Source organism: Pituophis catenifer, unplaced genomic scaffold (assembly GCF_029215685.1).
Source record: "Pituophis catenifer annectens isolate HBS135680 unplaced genomic scaffold, rPitCat1.0.hap2 SCAF_2, whole genome shotgun sequence".
NCBI classification, from domain to species: Eukaryota; Metazoa; Chordata; class Lepidosauria; order Squamata; family Colubridae; genus Pituophis; species Pituophis catenifer.
In genome coordinates this window covers 239,209,598-239,227,429 of record NW_027256882.1, presented here as the reverse complement: position 1 = coordinate 239,227,429, position 17,832 = coordinate 239,209,598, and the positions used below count along the sequence as shown (strand labels likewise).

At 35.4% G+C, this 17,832-nt stretch overlaps 1 protein-coding gene across 1 annotated transcript in view; it reads left to right on the top strand.

Annotated features, from left to right (window-relative positions):
* ADAMTS19 (ADAM metallopeptidase with thrombospondin type 1 motif 19) overlaps positions 1 to 17,832 on the top strand; it is a 94,247-nt gene that overhangs the window by 54,726 nt on the left and 21,689 nt on the right. The window contains exons 11-16 of the mRNA XM_070935679.1: positions 2,576 to 2,677; positions 5,395 to 5,525; positions 7,981 to 8,153; positions 11,273 to 11,400; positions 11,814 to 11,934; positions 15,919 to 15,999. Of these exons, the coding sequence (XP_070791780.1) occupies positions 2,576 to 2,677; positions 5,395 to 5,525; positions 7,981 to 8,153; positions 11,273 to 11,400; positions 11,814 to 11,934; positions 15,919 to 15,999 (736 nt within the window). The remainder of the gene's footprint in view (positions 1 to 2,575; positions 2,678 to 5,394; positions 5,526 to 7,980; positions 8,154 to 11,272; positions 11,401 to 11,813; positions 11,935 to 15,918; positions 16,000 to 17,832) is intronic.

Sequence of the window (17,832 nt, the reverse complement as noted above, 5' to 3'; positions counted from 1 at the left end):
CACGTGCAGCATCGCAGCGGGTTTCTGGCGCGTATGTGCAAGCAATGATCAGCTGGCCTTTGTGCATGCGACAGTGCCGGAAACTGGAAAAGCTGGTCTGTGAGCTGGGAATGGGGCTTCCTCAAACGTCAGAATTGTGAGTGTCCAGAAAGAAGGAGGACCAATGGAAATTCTCTCTTCTGCAGTGTCATTGGTTTCCAGGCAGAGTCTCCCTTGACTTCACCCACTGGAGCAGAGAGTTCCGCACACAGAAGAAGCCCAAGTTGGTTATTAAAGCCAAGATCCCCCCTCCCACTTTCTCTGGTTCGCTCTCTTCGCAGAACTGCCTCTCCTCCTTCAGGTGAAGTCCCAAAGGGCTCTGCCTGGAGACCAATGACGCTCAAGCAGGGAGAATTCTCATTGGTGCTACCCCTCATTCTGGCCCCTCCCATCTCAAAAGTCCGAAATAAACACTTCCTTTCCCAATGCAGAACTGCGGACTCCTCTTCTGGAGCTGGAAGCATCTAGCAGGACACACGTGTGTGTGAGCATGTGGGCCGCCAGCTGATTGGTGCATGTGCATGTGCGGCAGTAACTGGAAGACTTGCTGGCGCATCGGAAACCAGAAGTGCCTTATCCAGTGTGCGCATGTCCCATGAGCAGCTCCTCTTCCTAGTCGCAGCCCTGACGAAGTGCTCCCTTTTCGGCACTCGGTGCCGAAAAGGTTCACCATCACTGAGCTAGATGTTTCCACTCAAATAATCAGGAATGTTGCATGAAGGCTAATTTATTAGTTTGAAGGCTGTCACAGTGAGGCCTTTTCATGCATTAAAATGAATTTTAAAATGGTAAAAATATAGAACATTTTATTCTTTATAAAAAAGAATTGTTTCATTAATTAATTAAAATTATTTAAAATGTAATAAACATAATTATATAAAACATAATTATATTAATACATAATATAATTATATAAAAACATAATTATATTAAGTAAAATTTTAAAACATTGAGAAATAGCTATTAAATAGCTATTTCATTTTGGTGAGCATTCTTTATTCACCAAAATAATGGATTGAAAAATAATATTTATTAACAATCACATCTAGGATGATATAATTTTGGAAATTCATTCTACCAAAATCTGCCCAAATTTCCCTTCTACACTTTTATAATCTCTTATTAGTGAGTAGAAAGATCATCTTGTTTTTCTTCTTTCCTACCTCCCACTTCCTCTTTCTTCTTTTTATTCTCCAAGGCTGGTGGCATTGTTCCTTTCTTTCTTTGGCCAGTAGAGAAATTTTACTTGTTTCTTTGCCATGAATGACTTTCCTGCACATCTGTCCATGGATACAAAAATAATATCTACCTCTCAAATCACCTTCATTAGAACCACAGAATTTGAAATGTTACTCTCAGAATGTAATCATGATTTGAAGTGTATATACACTACTATAAGGAGTCTGCAGTTCCAACAACTATCATCAAGGTTCATCCTTTTGCAACCTTGTGATATATGTAAGAAAAATGGGGGCTTACTTGGTGATGTCATTTCTTTTCAGACAGGCGAGTTTGACACCGTCCCCGATACTATTGCTACTAATGATTTATGTATTAAAATATAAATATTAAAAGATACACATACATGTCATGATTATAAGGAAATAGTTGGCTTCATTGATTTTTAAATTTATTATGTTATATGCTATTTTTTCTTATATCAGTTTATAATACAGATTAGAAATATGAAATAAATTATTAATTCACATTAATTTCCCTGAAATTGGAATATGCATATTTGAATTCATTTTGTGTCTTTTAGCAAACTAGTTTGGCCTAGTGGTTAAGGTGCAGGACTAGGAATTGGGAAAGCAGAATTCTAATCCTGCTTTAGGCTTGAAAGAGATCTGGGTGACTTTAGGCCAGTTATTCTCTCCCAGTCCTAGGATGAAGGCAATGACCAACCACTTCCATAACTACTGCTGTGAATAATTGCAAGGACTTACTTGTCTACGTAGTTGCCAGGAGTCAAATTAGAAATGAAGGGATGGAAAAGGCAACTTTACTTATAAACTATGTGAAGAATAAAATGGAATTACTGTCATTCTAGTCTTTTATTATTCTTTACATTTAGTGTTTCTGTAATGTAATGATTTAATCTCTCATGTTTATATTTGTTTATGTATGTTCAATTTTGAAGTTATGTATTAAAAATATCCTAATCAGATTCTTCTCCAGGAAATGTACAGACAGAAATTGTTTTCAAGAGATACATTACAGTCCATTAAACTACATAAAGCCAAAACTTTAAATTGGATGATTAATTGCCTTCACAAAGCAAATTGAAGTTGGAAAGAAAAATAATACCAGAAAAGGCAATCCCAATTTTATATTTATGTAAGCTAAACAAACAAATCCTTTTTTATTTTGCAGTCAGATCTACAGTATTTCTGTATTGAAGTCATGAAAAGAGATTACAGTATATTCTATATCAAAAGCATAATTTATTCACAGCTTCTTTATTCATATGTTTCTTGTGAAAGTTATGAAGAACATTTATATACAAGTTTCTACATTTCTATTTATTTATTTCCAGCATGTTATTTGCGCTGGGTTATGGTGTAAAGTTGAAGGTGAGAAAGAATGTAAAACTAAGTTGGATCCACCGATGGATGGAACAGATTGCGACACTGGAAAGGTGCATTATAACACTATTAATTTTTAATAAGTGAATTTGTTTATATGTGATCTTAAATCTATATTTCATTGCATCATTTTTATTTAAAATGTGATTATTCTAAAGTGCTAACTAATTGGTTTAATATTATACCTCCATTAATATACAAAGGATATTTCCGCAGCAGTTGCTATTGTTTAATTGAAAGCACTTAGTCTTTGTAGAAAATGCATATAGAATTTCAAAGTTGTAACTACAAGAAATGAATTATTCTATTTTTAGTGGGGTTTTTTTTATCTATGATTAACTTCATTATTGCTTACTTATTATGCAGCAGAATTTCAAATAACTTAGAATAATGCTACCGTATTGATTTAAAGTCAAACTGGCACATCATTTTCAATTCCAGTGAAACTTGTGACCTATCAGTAAGAGTTGAGACCCTTATTTTCAGAAGGGAAATACAACTCAGTAAAATAAATAGTTTATTTCATTAAATGAAATCCATAACTATTTAAATCAATGGCAGTCTCATACAATCAACCAACAACCGGAAAAACCTTAGTTCTAGATTATTGTAACTAATTTATAGCATTTTAAGCCAAAACCTCACTATTAGGTTTCTGTCTAATTGTTTTTGGACTTGTGTGGATTTAATATAAAGATTGTAAAAATTTACAATTGTTAGTGATTCTCAAGTGCATGTATCAAAACTACAGCTTATCCCAGGGAAATTAGTGACCTGGCTTATTTAATGAAGTAAAATAACATAAAAATAAACCTTTTAACAAAGAATCTTCTTTTTGATGAACCTAGAAATGCTTTTTGATTATGTGCAGTCATAAAATAGTGGGGATGAAGATATAGAATAGGAAAACTAGAAACAGTTTCATTGAAAATAAAAGGACAGGCAGAAAGGCATGTAACTTAAATTTGAAACAATTGACAGTAAAATTTCCTATTTTATCTGAATACTTTTCTTTATTAGAATAGATGAGATTCATCTATCCATAAAAGGGAGACTAAGAGAATTCGGTAATTGAGATGGCTAAAAGTAACTATATAATCAATGTGATTCTATTTCATAAATTCCATGGATAATATGGCTGCTGCCAAAATTCTCAATTTTATAGCAGAAGCTTCTAATGATTATCATAAGATATCAAAGAAGGCAGAAAGCTTTTAGGATTTTTCTCTTCATAAGCCAAAATAAATTGGTCTTCCTTTTATGTGGACATCATTTCTTGTTATTTAAGACATTACGCAAAGTTGAACCAGCTTTTTTTTTGTATGTATGTAGAGTTGATTCATGATGCGCTGTGATCTTTATATATATACTTTTAATTGCAGCTATGTTGCCCTAGGCAATGTATTATGTGGATTACAGATTCAAATTTTTATAGGCAGGCTATATTATATGAAAATAATGTAATGAGTATTGACTCCTATATGTAACACCTTCCAAAATATTCTAGTTTTAAAATATAGTTTTAAATACATGATTTGGGAACTTAATTTCCAAATCTAACTCTATGGTTTCAGGCATTTCATTCATTGATACAACAGGTAAAAAGACAAAATGTGGACCAGCGTAGACTATATCATCCGTTTAACAATAAGTTGTTTTAAGAGGGGAGAACTAAATAGTAAACATGTCTCTTTCATTCTAACTTACCCCTAAGTAGAGAAGATGTAATTACTCACAGTCACTCATGCCCTAGTCATTTCCCGTCTTGACTATTGCAACACACTCTACATGGGGCTGCCCTTGAAGAGCATCCGGAAGCTCCAGTTGATGCAAAATGCAGTGGCCCGCGTGGTTTTGGCAGACCCTGGTGTGAACATGTATCACCTCTCCTATGGGAGTTGCATTGGCTGCTGATTTGCTTCTGGGTGCAATTCAAGGTCCTGGTTGTCACCTTTAAAGCCCTTCATGATTTGGCACCAGGTTATCCGAGGGACCATCTTTTGCTGGTCACATCTACCCAACCCATCAGAGCAGTGGGGCAGGGAATGTTGCAGGTCCCATCCCCAAGGGAGATACACCTGGTGGGACCTAGAAGAAGGGCCTTCTCCATGGTGGCTCCCTCTCTCTGGAACATCATTCTCCCAGAGATTATAACGACCTCCACTCTAATACTGTTCCAGAAGGTGCTGATACCTGGTTCTACCAGCAGGCCTGGGGAACACAGAGCGGGATGGAGCCCATTAAATGGCTCGTGTGATCTGCTGATGCCGGGGCGGGGGTGGCTGGGTGGTAGGGGTGATTTTATTATATTATACTATGTTAAATTATTTAATTCTTTTTATTGTTTTAAATGTGGTTTTATATTCTGTAAGCTGCCTTGAGTCGCCATGGGTAAATAGGCTGCAATATAAATTAATTAATTAATTAAATAAATAAATAAATAAATAAATAAATATTAACATTTCTCTGTTATGCAAATATTAAATCTAATTAAAAATAGTTATCCCAAGAAGAATAGATAGAGTAATAGTGAATTTATTTGAAGGAAAGACTTATTTTTTTCTCCAGCAAATAATTTGCCTTTTAAAAAAATGAGTTCTCCTAAATTTACGAAGAATGCAGTAATGGAGGTGGAATTGCACTTTTATTCCTCTCTGCTTTTGCACTTGTGTCAGATATTGTAGTAAGTAAGGTTCTTTTTGAGTTTATATAGTAAATTACTTTGTATGTACTTCATACATTTTAAACTAAAAGCTGACATTTGTAATAGTGGTGTAAAGTTGGAGAATGTATCAGTAAAACATCCTTCGCTGGACACATGGAAGCAGAATGGAGTACCTGGAGCTCTTGTAGCAGAACTTGTAACACTGGAATTAGCAGTCGACAACGTAGATGTGCTAGGTAAGCCACAGCTTATTTGTGTTCTGCTTGTCATATTATTTACTAAATTCAAAATTAGTTACGGACAGATGCTCTGTCTACTACTTCACAATGTAAAAAGGATATTACGTAACTAGGGTCATGTTATTACATAAAATTGTAAATTGCCAGTAAACACAAATATTTCAAGTGCTGAGATAAGCACTCTCAAATATATTTCTTTATATACAATTCAGTTTAAGAAACGAAAACCAAGTAAGTAGTGTTCGGCATGTATTTCTGATTTTTAAATAAATGGTAGAATAAGTTGTTGTTGTTGTTAGTTGTTAAGTCATGTCCAACCCATCGTGACCCCATAGACAATGTTCCTCCAGGCCTTCCTATCCTCTACCATCCTCTGGAGTCCATTTAAGGTCATGCCGACTGCTTCCGTGACTCCATCCAGCCACCTTATTCTCTGTTGTCGCATTCTTCTTTTGCCCTCAATCGTTCCCAGCATTAGGCTCTTCTCCAGTGAGTCCTTACTTTTCATTAAGTGGCCAAAGTATTTGAGTTTCATCTTCAGGATCCGACCTTCTAAAGAGCAGTCAGGATTGATCTCCTCTAGGATTGACTGGTTTGATCGCCTTGCAGTCCAAGGGACTCACATGAGCACCATAGTTCAAAGGGCTCAATTCTTTGGCGCTCAGCCTTTCTTATGGTCCAATTTTCACAGCTATACATTGCAACTGGGAAAACCATAGCCTTGACTATACACACTTTTTTTTGCAGGGTCATGTCTCTGCTTTTTGGTAAGCTATCTAGAGTTGCCATAGCTTTCATCCCCAGGAGCAAGTGTCTTTTAATTTCTTGGCTGCAGTCCCCATCTGCGGTGATATTGGAGCCCAGGAAAATAAAATCTGTCACTACCTCCATTTCTTTCCCATCTATTTGCCAGATATTTAGAGGGTCGGATGCCATGATCTTAGTTTTCTTAATGTTGAGTTTCAAGCCAACTTTTGCACTCTCCTTCTTCACCCGCATCAAGAGGCTCTTTAGTTCCTCTTCACTTTCTGCCATTAGAGTGATATCATCTGCATATCTGACATTGCCTTTCGCTTCCCTTCTTTCCTCAGCTATTTGCAAAGCTTCCTCAGACAGCCATTTTGCTTTCTTGCATTTCTTTTTCTTTGGGATGGTTTTAGTTGTTACCTCTTGTACAAAGTTGCGAACTTCAGTCCATAGTTCTTCAGACACTCTGTCTATCAAATCTAATTCCTTAAATCTATTTGTCAGCTCTATTGTATATTCATCAGGGATATGATTTAGTTCATACCTGAGTGGCCTAGTGCTTTTCCCTACTTTCTTCAATTTAGGCCTAAATTTTGCAACGAGAAGCTCATGATCTGAACCACAGTCAGCTCCTGGTCTTGTTTTTATTGACTGTATAGAGCTTTTCCATCTTTGGCTGCAAAGCACATAGTCAATCTGATTTCTGTGTTGATCATCTGGTGATGTCCATGTGTAGAGTCATCTCTTGGGTTGTTAGAAAAGAGTGTCTGCTATGACCATCGTATTCTCTTGACAAAATTCTATCAGTCTCTGTCCTGCTTCATTTGTACTCCAAGGCCAAACTTGCCTGTTATTTCGGTTATCTTTTGGCTTCCTATTTTAGCATTCCAATCCCCCATGATGATAAGGACATAATTTTTTGGTGTTAATTCTATAAGGTTCTGTAGGGCTTCATAGAATCGGACAATTTCATCCTCTTCAGCACCAGTGGTTGGGGCATAGACTTGGACTACTGTGATATTGAATGGATTGCCTTGGATTTGAACTGAGATCATTCTTTCATTTTGGGGATTGTATCCCAGTATTGCTTTTCCTACTCTTTTCTTTTATTGACTATAAGGTAGAATAAGTATCTTTATACAAATCATTACTCAACTTTAGGCACATTGGGAGCATGGGGAAGAATTCACATAAAACAAGGATAGTCCATTCCAGCCTTTCCTGCTTTTTCTTCAAATATATTGGGGTGCACCTTTTAGAACTTCTGATCATTGGCCCCCAATCTGTCAGAAAACCACAAGATTAGAAAAGGGTGAGGAAGGGAGAGTCAAATAATTGTCATGGTTTAGCCTAAATCTAGTTTGGTATTATAATATTCATGGTGAATATTTTTTTGCAACAGTTGCTGTTACAAAACTGTTCCAACTATTAGATTCTCTTTACCATTTATAGGCAGGCTATACATAGGCAATCACTTTTAATTGTTTGTAAGTAGGTGTAGTACTTATAAATTGGACTGGAATTATGCATCCCAGCGTGTGATTTTGAACTGAAGCTGTCTAGGAATAAAATGAGGTGATGTGAAACCGGATCCTCCTCAAGCTCACAGATACAAATGTGATGGCACTAATAGCAGTGTAAATCATGCAAGCCATGTCCACACAACTAAATTTAATTTAATAATTTTAATTTTTATCTTTCCTAGTCCAGGTCATGAAGAAGCAGAATGCCAGGGATCAAGAATACAATATAAAATATGTAAGAATCCCTCTTGTAGTCCTGGACTCCCTGCGTTCAGGGATTGGCAATGTCAGGTCTTCAGCGTCAGGCTAGCATATCATAAACAGGTACACCAATGGCAGGCTGTTATAGATAAAGGTAAGAGCACACCTCTATCTTATATTTAATAGATACATGCGTACTATCAAAAGTACACTTGTGTGCACATGCATATGCACACACAAAAATCTGAACATATGTATTAAAATAGATTTAACAGTTCATTATACCTAATAATTATATTAGTTCAATACAATAGTAAGACCCATATCAGTGAGGTTGACTAATCCAATGAAAACAATGAGAAAGCAATACAGTTATAAAACCTTATAAAAGATTACTTAAGAAATATTTTTGTGTGCTTTTTTAAAAAAATGAAGAATGTTTTCTTGCATTTAAATAAAAACACATCCTGTAGTAGATTTTGGCAGACACAAAATTAATTATTAATTTTTAATCATGAAATATTTCTTTAAAATTTAATTTTATCCATACTACAAATTTGCAACAAAATCAAAGAAATATGTTAACCTTATGACTAGTCATGTTATGCTGATATTAGCTTTTGTGCACTGTCACATTAATATAGTGATAAAAGCTTGTGCCAGAATACATGTCTTAGCATTAGCATTAGACTTATATAACACTTCATAGTGCTTTACAGGACTCTCTAAGCAGTTTACAGAGTCAGTGTATTGCCCCCAAAAATCTGGGTCCTCATTTTACCAACCTCGAAAGGATGGAAGGCTGAGTCAACCTTGAGCCTGGTGAGAATCGAACTGCTAAATTGCAGGCAGGCAGCAGTCAGCATGAAGTAGCCTGCAGTACTGTGCTCTAACCATGGAGCCACTACAGCTAGCATTTAAAATACCATAAAATTGTTCAATTTGAAATACAAAGTATAAACAATTCATAAAGTAAGAATTGTAGGATCACACTCCTAAAAGTTGATCACTAAAAAGGTGCAGATTTAATGCTGAAATGTTTCAAAAAATAAAATAATTAATCAGCATTCAATTCTGATATTACCTGTTTCTTTCAAATAAAATCAGAATGATGTCATTTACTTTAAAGATAATGAAGTCAATATTTGCAGTTTAGTAAGAGACTGGGTACAAATAAATATCTTTTCTTTGGCTGTAATTACTGTTAAATGAGGAAGTTTTTATCGTGTTGTCCCTATTTTCCAATAACATATTAAATTAATACCAGTAATTTTTCTGGGTCTGCTTTGCTCCCGCAGTGAAGAGACAAACAAGGTGAATTTGGGTCTCAATTTTTTAGGTCCATTTTTTGTTATTGTGATTTTTGCGCTAATATTTGTGCTTCATTGCATGTAGAATAATTCTATCACTGCATGTCTATGATTTATAAAACATTGATTTTTAAATTGTCACAAGAATTGTGTATTACTATTATTTGAAAGTTCTTGAACTTCATTCGAAAAGGATCAAAGTTTTCTTATCTCTTACAGCAAATAAAATTTATATGTATGAAATTAAAAATAATAACTACCTTTGCAAATACTTTTACTTGTTGATTAAATATAATATATATAATTATGCAAATACAATTATTTATAAAAGGCAATAATTTATCAGAAAAAATAAGTGTGCTCAAAATTGAATTGAATTGAAAAAGATAATTAAATTTGAGATACATTTTTTTTTTCAAATATAGCCACTAGTAAGACACATGCTGTTGGTGAACTAGATATTTAGCAACCTACTGATCTTTACTCCAAAATATAATTTGCATCATAATTGCAGATTAAAAAATGACAGGAGAAGTAGGGAGAAAAATGATAAAGATATATGTTGATCTCTTCAAAAGAAAAGAAAAATATAGTTCCTATTCTTACTTTGCCAAAATATCAGTATTCTTAAGAAAAAATGTATGTTCTCTAATAATCCTTTAGATATGGATTACAGCAGCAGTCCCCAAGCTTTCTGACTCTGTCGACTGGCAGCGGCGGTGGTGATGGGGAGGGGATGGTTGTGCATGTGCAGCCTAACCCCATGCATGTGCAAATGAAGCTTCATATACTCATCCACCGTTGCATGGCCTGGTTCCCAATGGGTCACATACCAGTACCAGTCCACGGCTTGGGGGTTGGGTACCTCTGGATTACAGGATTCAATTGAAATGGTGGAGTTGTTTAGTGATTACCATAAATTATATTGATTATTAAAGTAATCCAATGTTTGTTTATCTCTCTGAAGAGGGAATTCCTGATTTGTTCTCACAAGGATATTTCCTTCACTTTTGGTCACCATGCAAAGTATTTTCTTTCTATACATTTTAACCCTTTTGGCTGTGTGTCAGAAAAACAAGGGATATGTTGATGATTAATATATGTCCTCCATTAGAGGTTTTGTTGTAAAGGAAGGTTTTCTAATATTCAATTATAATACTGTTTATTGTATTATTATAATATATTGTTTATTTATAGTGCAATATATATAATAATATAGTAGTGGTGGAAGCTGAACTGAAATGGGGGAGGAGTTAAAAGAGTGGCTAGCCTGGAATCCCTGAAGGAGAGGAAACAAAGGAGATTAGACCCACACAGCCTGTCCCTGGAGTGCTTATCCAGTTTTCTGTAGTGAGTGCAGTTAGTCTGGTAAAATTCTTGTAAATAGGTGAGTAGCAATAACCTTACTGCTGTGTTCAGTCTCTCAATGTCAGTCCTTGCACCTGACAATAATATAGCAAACTGAGAGCCAGTTTGTCTAGTGATTACGGCACCAGTCTAGAAACCAGGCAGTAGAAACCACTGCCAATCACTGTTCACATTCTGGAACTGTCTCTTAACCTAATCCATCACGCAGGATTGTTGTGGGAAAAAATAGGAGGAGAAAGGAGTATTAGGTATCTTTGCCAACTTGAGTTAGTTATAAAAATAAATAAATAAATAAATAAATAAATAAATAAATAAATAAAGTGACTTGTAAATTTAAACATCTCTCTCTGTCTCTGAAGCCATATCTAAATTTAATTTTCTTCCAATATTGTTTAAAATCTGACTGATTGATTATGTTCTGTCAATTAATAAATCAATATTTTAGATTTTTTCCCCCATGAAAATCTTACAAGTTTTCCAATAGTGCACTCATTAAGACTCTTAAAATATATGTATTCTAACCAGTACTGGATTATTTGCATTGTTCAAAACTATTTTCAAGTCACATTTTTAAAAAATGTATCTATTCACATAGAAAAACCATGTGCATTATTTTGTTCTCCAAATGGAAAAGAACAGCCAATATTGGTAACAGAGAAAGTGATGGATGGAACTTCCTGTGGCCCTCAGGATGTAGATATATGTGCAAATGGAAAATGTCAGGTAAGTCTTCCAAAATTAACTATTACTGTTTAATTATTGTGAGGAGTTTTTTCCTTAATTCTTTTAGATTATGGATATCATTTTAAAACTTAAATTAACCTGCAATTTAAATTTAGAACACTGTAGAAGAAATGGATAAGAATGCTATATTTTTGTATATATGAAATGGAATTTTGAAGGAGAGCTTTGTAAAACCAATCTTTTAAGGAAAAGTGATAATATTTCTGATGGGAAAGAATATATTTTTAATTCCATTTATTGTCCGGATACCCCCAAAATAGTTCAGAATAGGTTACTACATTTTATTTTTAGCAAGTAATATATTTCTTATACTAATTATAGTCTAATTTGATATGGAACTATCCTTTAGCATTGAAGTGGACAATGTGCTATTCTTCTTTTTTTTACTTCAGAAATTTGGTTGTGATGGCATATTGGGTTCTTTAGCATGGGAAGATCACTGTGGTATCTGCAATGGAAATGGAAAATCATGTAGAATTGTTAAAGGAGATTTTAATCATACTCGAGGAACAGGTAAATTTCTTTTAACATTTATTGATTAAAATTTGTAAATGCATTGAGTACTCTGCAGGCTATAAATTGTGTAGTAGTATATCATATCATATCATATATCATATCATCATATATTATATTATTACTATCTGGAACGAGCTCCCCCCGGAGATACGGAGGATCCCGGATCTTCGCACCTTCCGCTGCGCTCTCAAGACCTTTTTATTTCACCAGGCTGGTCTGGCTTAACCTCTCCCATTCTCTTTTTAATGTAAATTTTAATGTAAATTTTAATTTGTTCTTAACCTGGGGTTTAAAATTTGTCTTGGACTAAATTGATTTAATTCGATTTTACTTCTGCTCTTAAATTTTTTGTATTCTATGTGTTTTATCTTGTGCCTGTTCACCGCCCTGAGTCTTTCGGGAGTAGGGCGGTATATAAATCAAATAAAATGAAAATGAAATGAAATGAAATTATAATTTTAAGAGTTTAAATATTCTAAAAAAGATAAAAAGGGATAAAAAGAAATATTAAATAATTACTTAATAGATTTAAATTTAACAAATAAATAATAAATACATTTAAGGTTCCTGTTCTTTATTTGTTCATCATATAATTTTTATAGAGATTGTTTTAAGTTTTCAGAAATGCCAAGTAGGGTAAAGTAGCAGGCTTATATATTTCTACAAAAAAACTTAAAATACAGGGGTTTTTTTTACTAGAGGTGAACTACTTATGAAATCATCCCTTTCCTCTGGATTTTTAGGAATAGTTTGATAAACATAACCATTTTCCTATCAGTCAATAAGTTAAATTTAAAGGACTATAAACTTAGTCTATATTCCATGTCTGGACTTGGACACGGTGGCTCAGTGGCTAAAACGCTGAGCTTGTCAATCAAAAGGTTGACAGTTCAGCAGTTCGAATCTCTAGTGCCACATAATGGGGTGAGCTCCCGTTACTTGTCCCAGCTTCTGCCAACCCAGCAGTTCAAAAGCACGTAAAAAGTTCAAGTAGAAAAATAGGGACCACCTTTGGTGGGAAGGTAACAGCATTCTGTGCACCTTTGGTGTTTAGTCATGCCAGCCACATGACCACGGAGACATCTTCAGAGAGCGCTGGCTCTTTGGCTTTGAAACGGAGATGAGCACCGCCCCCTAGAGTCAGGAACAACTAGCACATATGTGCGAGGGGAACCTTTACCTTTATCTATATTCCATGTCTAGGTATACTGATATAAATCCTGTTCATTTCTTCATAAATTATGCATGGAAGCTTTCTAGAATTTGCAACCACAGTGCTTATCTGTGGTCTTAATGATTAAATAGTATTTGTTTTTATTGAATCTGTATTGCTGCTGTGGTTTTTCCCTAAAGAAGTGTTTGAATGAATGTCTAGCTTTGTTATGATCAGTTAACTGTAGATCACTGTGTTTGCGGATAGTACACATTCCTGTATATTTATTTTGGATATATCTATTAAGAATTTGCCAAGTGATTTTGTTAGAATTGGGAAGGAAATCTAGGCGTCCCATTTCCTTATCCCCTGCCACAGTGGAACAATCTAAACATGTTAAATTTACTTTTGATTTTTTTTTTATTAATCCAGGAATGTTGATCTGAATATTTTACTTGATCTTGTGGAATCAGTCCAAGTGAAAATTATAAAATTTGTGAATGAAATCACTTCAGTATCAGCAGATGGTGATGCTATGTTGTTGCTGCTTCTTTGTTTTGAAGTGCCTTTTGGCTGTAACAAAAATGTTTTTGCAGATTAACAGAGTTAACAGAATAACAAAGTTGGAAGGGACCTTGGAGGTTTTCTAGTCCAACTCCCTGCTCAGGCAGGAGATCCTATACAATTTCAGAGAAATGGTTGTCCAATCTCTTCTACTATTCCCTTTCAGATTGCTGAAAGGGAATAATAAATTGAACTATATTAGGAACAATATGGCACAACCTGCTAGGAATTTGGTAATTAGTGATCTTTCAAAAAAAAAAAAAAAACTTAGAAAGTTAAATTAAATTAAATTAAATTAAATTACTTCAGGTTCGAAACAACTAATTAAAATAGTATTTCCAACAGAATTTCAATCACAGATATTTGAACAGGCAGTTAAAATCTACAAAATCTAAATACAAATGTTCGACGATGCATGTATCAAAACGGCAGGGCTTTGTTCACATCACTTCAGGTATCATCTTGCAGATTTGGAACACTGTATCCCTCTCTCGCCTTTTGCACATAGCTTCTCATAATAAACATTTTGTTAGAGAAAAACTATTTCTCTATAGCTGTGCCTATTAATGGCTTTTGGAATGTACAGATGCGTGGGCCAATCAGAGGGCAGCTAGTGTGTTTGAATCTCCCGGGCCCTCCCCTAACTGTCACAGTTAACAGTAAAAAAGGAGGTTCTTAACAGAAACCCTTGCTCTTCAGTTTGGTATTCAGTTTGCTCTTCACCTTGCTGTTCAGTTTGATCTTCTGTCTAGTATTGTATTGTATTCTAGGATCTTACGTTATGTAACTGTGAGCAGTTTGGAAGTCCGTTAGAAGAGCAGTTCTGTGGTATAAAGTGGTATTTCTTCTGAGGAAGAATATTCATAGATAGCATAGCTTAGAGAGAATAGATATGTATATAGATAGAGGGCTGACAGTATAATTTATAATAGTAACTTAGTGATGTTTATTAATTGTATATATATTATTATGTTTTTATTATGTAAATAAAAATATTTGCTGTATGCTGCTTCAGAGGCTCATTTGTTTAAGTAGAATTTCATAGAGATAGAGGTTCATGGTTTATTGATTTATTAACCTCCACAACACATTTGTACTGCGTGTGTGGGTATGTGGGGAATCATAAGAACACATACAAGATTGGAAAGGTTCTCTGCTTGAGCAGGGGGTTGTACTAGAGGTCAGCAATCTGTAGCTCTGATTGGCTCTTTCATCCCTCTGCTACGGCTCCTTGTCGCCAGTCGGCTCTACAATTGATAGGGCTTTCGGTTAGGAGAGGTAGAGGAAAAAGGACGCTGTGCTAGGAGGAGACTCTATGGTGGGAGAAAGGACTTCTGGTTGGCTCCAGAATTGAACAGGGGGCTCCTGGTTAGGACCTTTGTGGCTCTTTGAGTATTTAAGGTTGCTTACCCCTGTAGTAGAAGGCCTCAAAGGTCTCTTCCAACTCTGTTATTCTGCATAGTGTGTTAAAACAGAGCAGGATTTTCTTTCTAACTTCCAACATTCATGAACTTATTTAGAGATGGCTGGCAATCACATTCTAATATTGTTGACTAACATCAGCTACTGAATGATCCAGAGTGAAGCATGGCTTAACAAAACATTTACACAAAAGATGATTTGACCTGTTCAGCTGCCCACCATCATTAGTTTAGGAATACTAGTTAGTTGGTAATAGTTCATATGAAATCTCTTATATCCCAATTTGTTTAATGCTTCAAACAGATCTAGAAGTTTATGCTTGGCCCTGGCCATTTTTTTTATTTTATGTAGGATGCTTGGAAACTAAAGTACTTTGGTTGATACCTGGTCCATTGAACCCTCTCCAAGTAGTTGACAGATCAGCTGTCTTAGCAATTTAGCACTTTTTTATGTAGCTCAGAGATAAAAATAGGGAGGATGTAGGCGCATGACAAACTTTTTGGAAAATAAATAGCTTCATTGAATAAAGAATAGTATAGGTTCATTAATATTTTTCAGAAAAGATAAAAACTTTTTCTCCCTTTTATCGTCCACAGAATCTATAAAAGGGACAAGTTTGTAATCAATTCAGAATTGTTCAAGTGAGATACAGTAATACTTGATAATGGAGGTGGGAGAGATACAAGAAGTTGATGCACAAAATCAAAAGCCTAGATTCCAGAAATTTTAGCAGATATAAGTTTAAAGATTTTTGAATAGATGAAACCAATATACATTCAATATAAATATTATTCCAATTTAAATAAACAGTTAACAATATAAATGTCGGTATATATACTCAGGTTACGTGGAAGCCTTAGTGATACCTGCAGGAGCAAGAAGAATCAAAGTTGTGGAAGAGAAACCAGCTCACAGCTACTTGGGTAAGTTGCCATCAAATCAAATCAAATCAAACAGTGTGACTGTCAGGATGGAGGGTCTGTTTAACCTGGATGAGACCAAAGCAAGTAGCTTCTTCCTTTTTTAAATAACACAATGGGAGCATTCCAGTGGTGAAATCCAATTTTTTTTACATTCGATTCTATGGCTGTGGCTTGTGGGCGTGGTGTGGCTTGGTGGACATGACTTGGTGGGTGTGGCAGGGGAAGGATACTGCAAAATCTCCATTTCCACCCCACTCCTGGGGGAAGGATATTGCAAAATCTCCATTCCCGCCCCACTCTGGGGCCAGCCAGAGGTGGCATTTGCCGGTTCTTTGAACTACTCAAAATTCCGCTACCAGTTCTCCAGAACCTGTCAGAACCTGCTGGATTTTATCCCTGGAGCATTCTAATTAAGAATTTCAGAAAAAAAGTAATGAAGATTGTTATTGATCAGATTAAAAATGACCAACTGGACTGCTAGCAATTTTTTAATATAGTGTAACATTTCATACACTTTCTGTATGTATCGTACAACTTTTCTGCTTGTATCGAATTTTGCTTATTGCCACACCAATCTGTAGAATTAGTTAATAGAATATAAATTGCTTTGAATCCTTTTCTTGTAGCTGTAGCTAACTATAACCTATTTTGACTGCAGCTTCTAAAAGTAAAAGCAGTAAACTGGTCAATAAATTCAGTGAATGTTTTAAGAACTGGCCAATTTGGGGTTTTGCCAAGTGTTAGCACTTACTTTGGCTGTTTTAGAATGATTGATTCAAAAGTTGCAAAATTCACAAATCCTTTCATGATTAAAAGTCTGTAAATAGTTTTTGTAAAGCACAGAAACAAAGACGTCTCTGTGGGACTTGCTGTCTCTTATAGTTTACCATAGAATCAACTGAACACTGAAAGAGAAAAACTGGCAGAGTCGAAGTTTCTAGCTTTGTTCTAAAGCACTCACAAAAAAAAAAAAAAAAAAGAAAGAAAGAAAAGAAAGAAAGAAACATAAAACTGACAGCAGCCAAAAGCTCATTTTGGAAAATACCCAGAATTATGATTTCTAATGTTTGTCAGATTCAACTGATACTGCTTTTGCCTTGTGGAAATATTTAAAAGAATCTAAGTTTGCCAAAGCAGTAGACTGAAAATTGAAAAGTGATATAAAACGGTTACAACACATATTAGCCCAGGGTGGCAACTTTATATCCTGCTGGCTCAGGAATTCTGGATGTTGAAGCCCGCTGGTCATAAAAGTTGCCATAATTGCCCACACCTGTATTAGTCACAATGTTGCAACTAATGTGCAAGGCTAAAGGGGCTCACTATTCTTGGATGAAAAAGGGATGCAGTGGCTCAGTGGCTAAGATGCTGAGTTTGTCAATTGAAAGGTCAGCAGTTCAGCGGTTCGAATCCCTAGTGCCGCGTAACGGGGTGAGCTCCCGTTACTTGTTCCAGCTTCTGCCAACCTAGCAGTTCAAAAGCACATAAAAAATGCAAGTAGAAAAAAAATAGGGACCACCTTTGGTGGGAAGGTAACAGTGTTCCGTACACCTTTGGCATTTAGTCATGCCAGCCACATGACCACGGAGATGTCTTTGGACAGTGCTGGCTCTTCGGCTTTGAAACAGAGATGAGCACCGCCCCTTGAAGTCAGGAACCCACTAGCACATATGTGCGAGGGGGAACCTTTACCTTTAGCTTTATTCTTGGATGGGAATTTCCTATGAATATGAATGCCTGTCTAAAAATGGAATCACATTATGTAGCAATATTACCAAAGAAGGTACATGCAAGGTCGAATTTGAAAAAGAATAAATCAAAGTATCAAAGAAT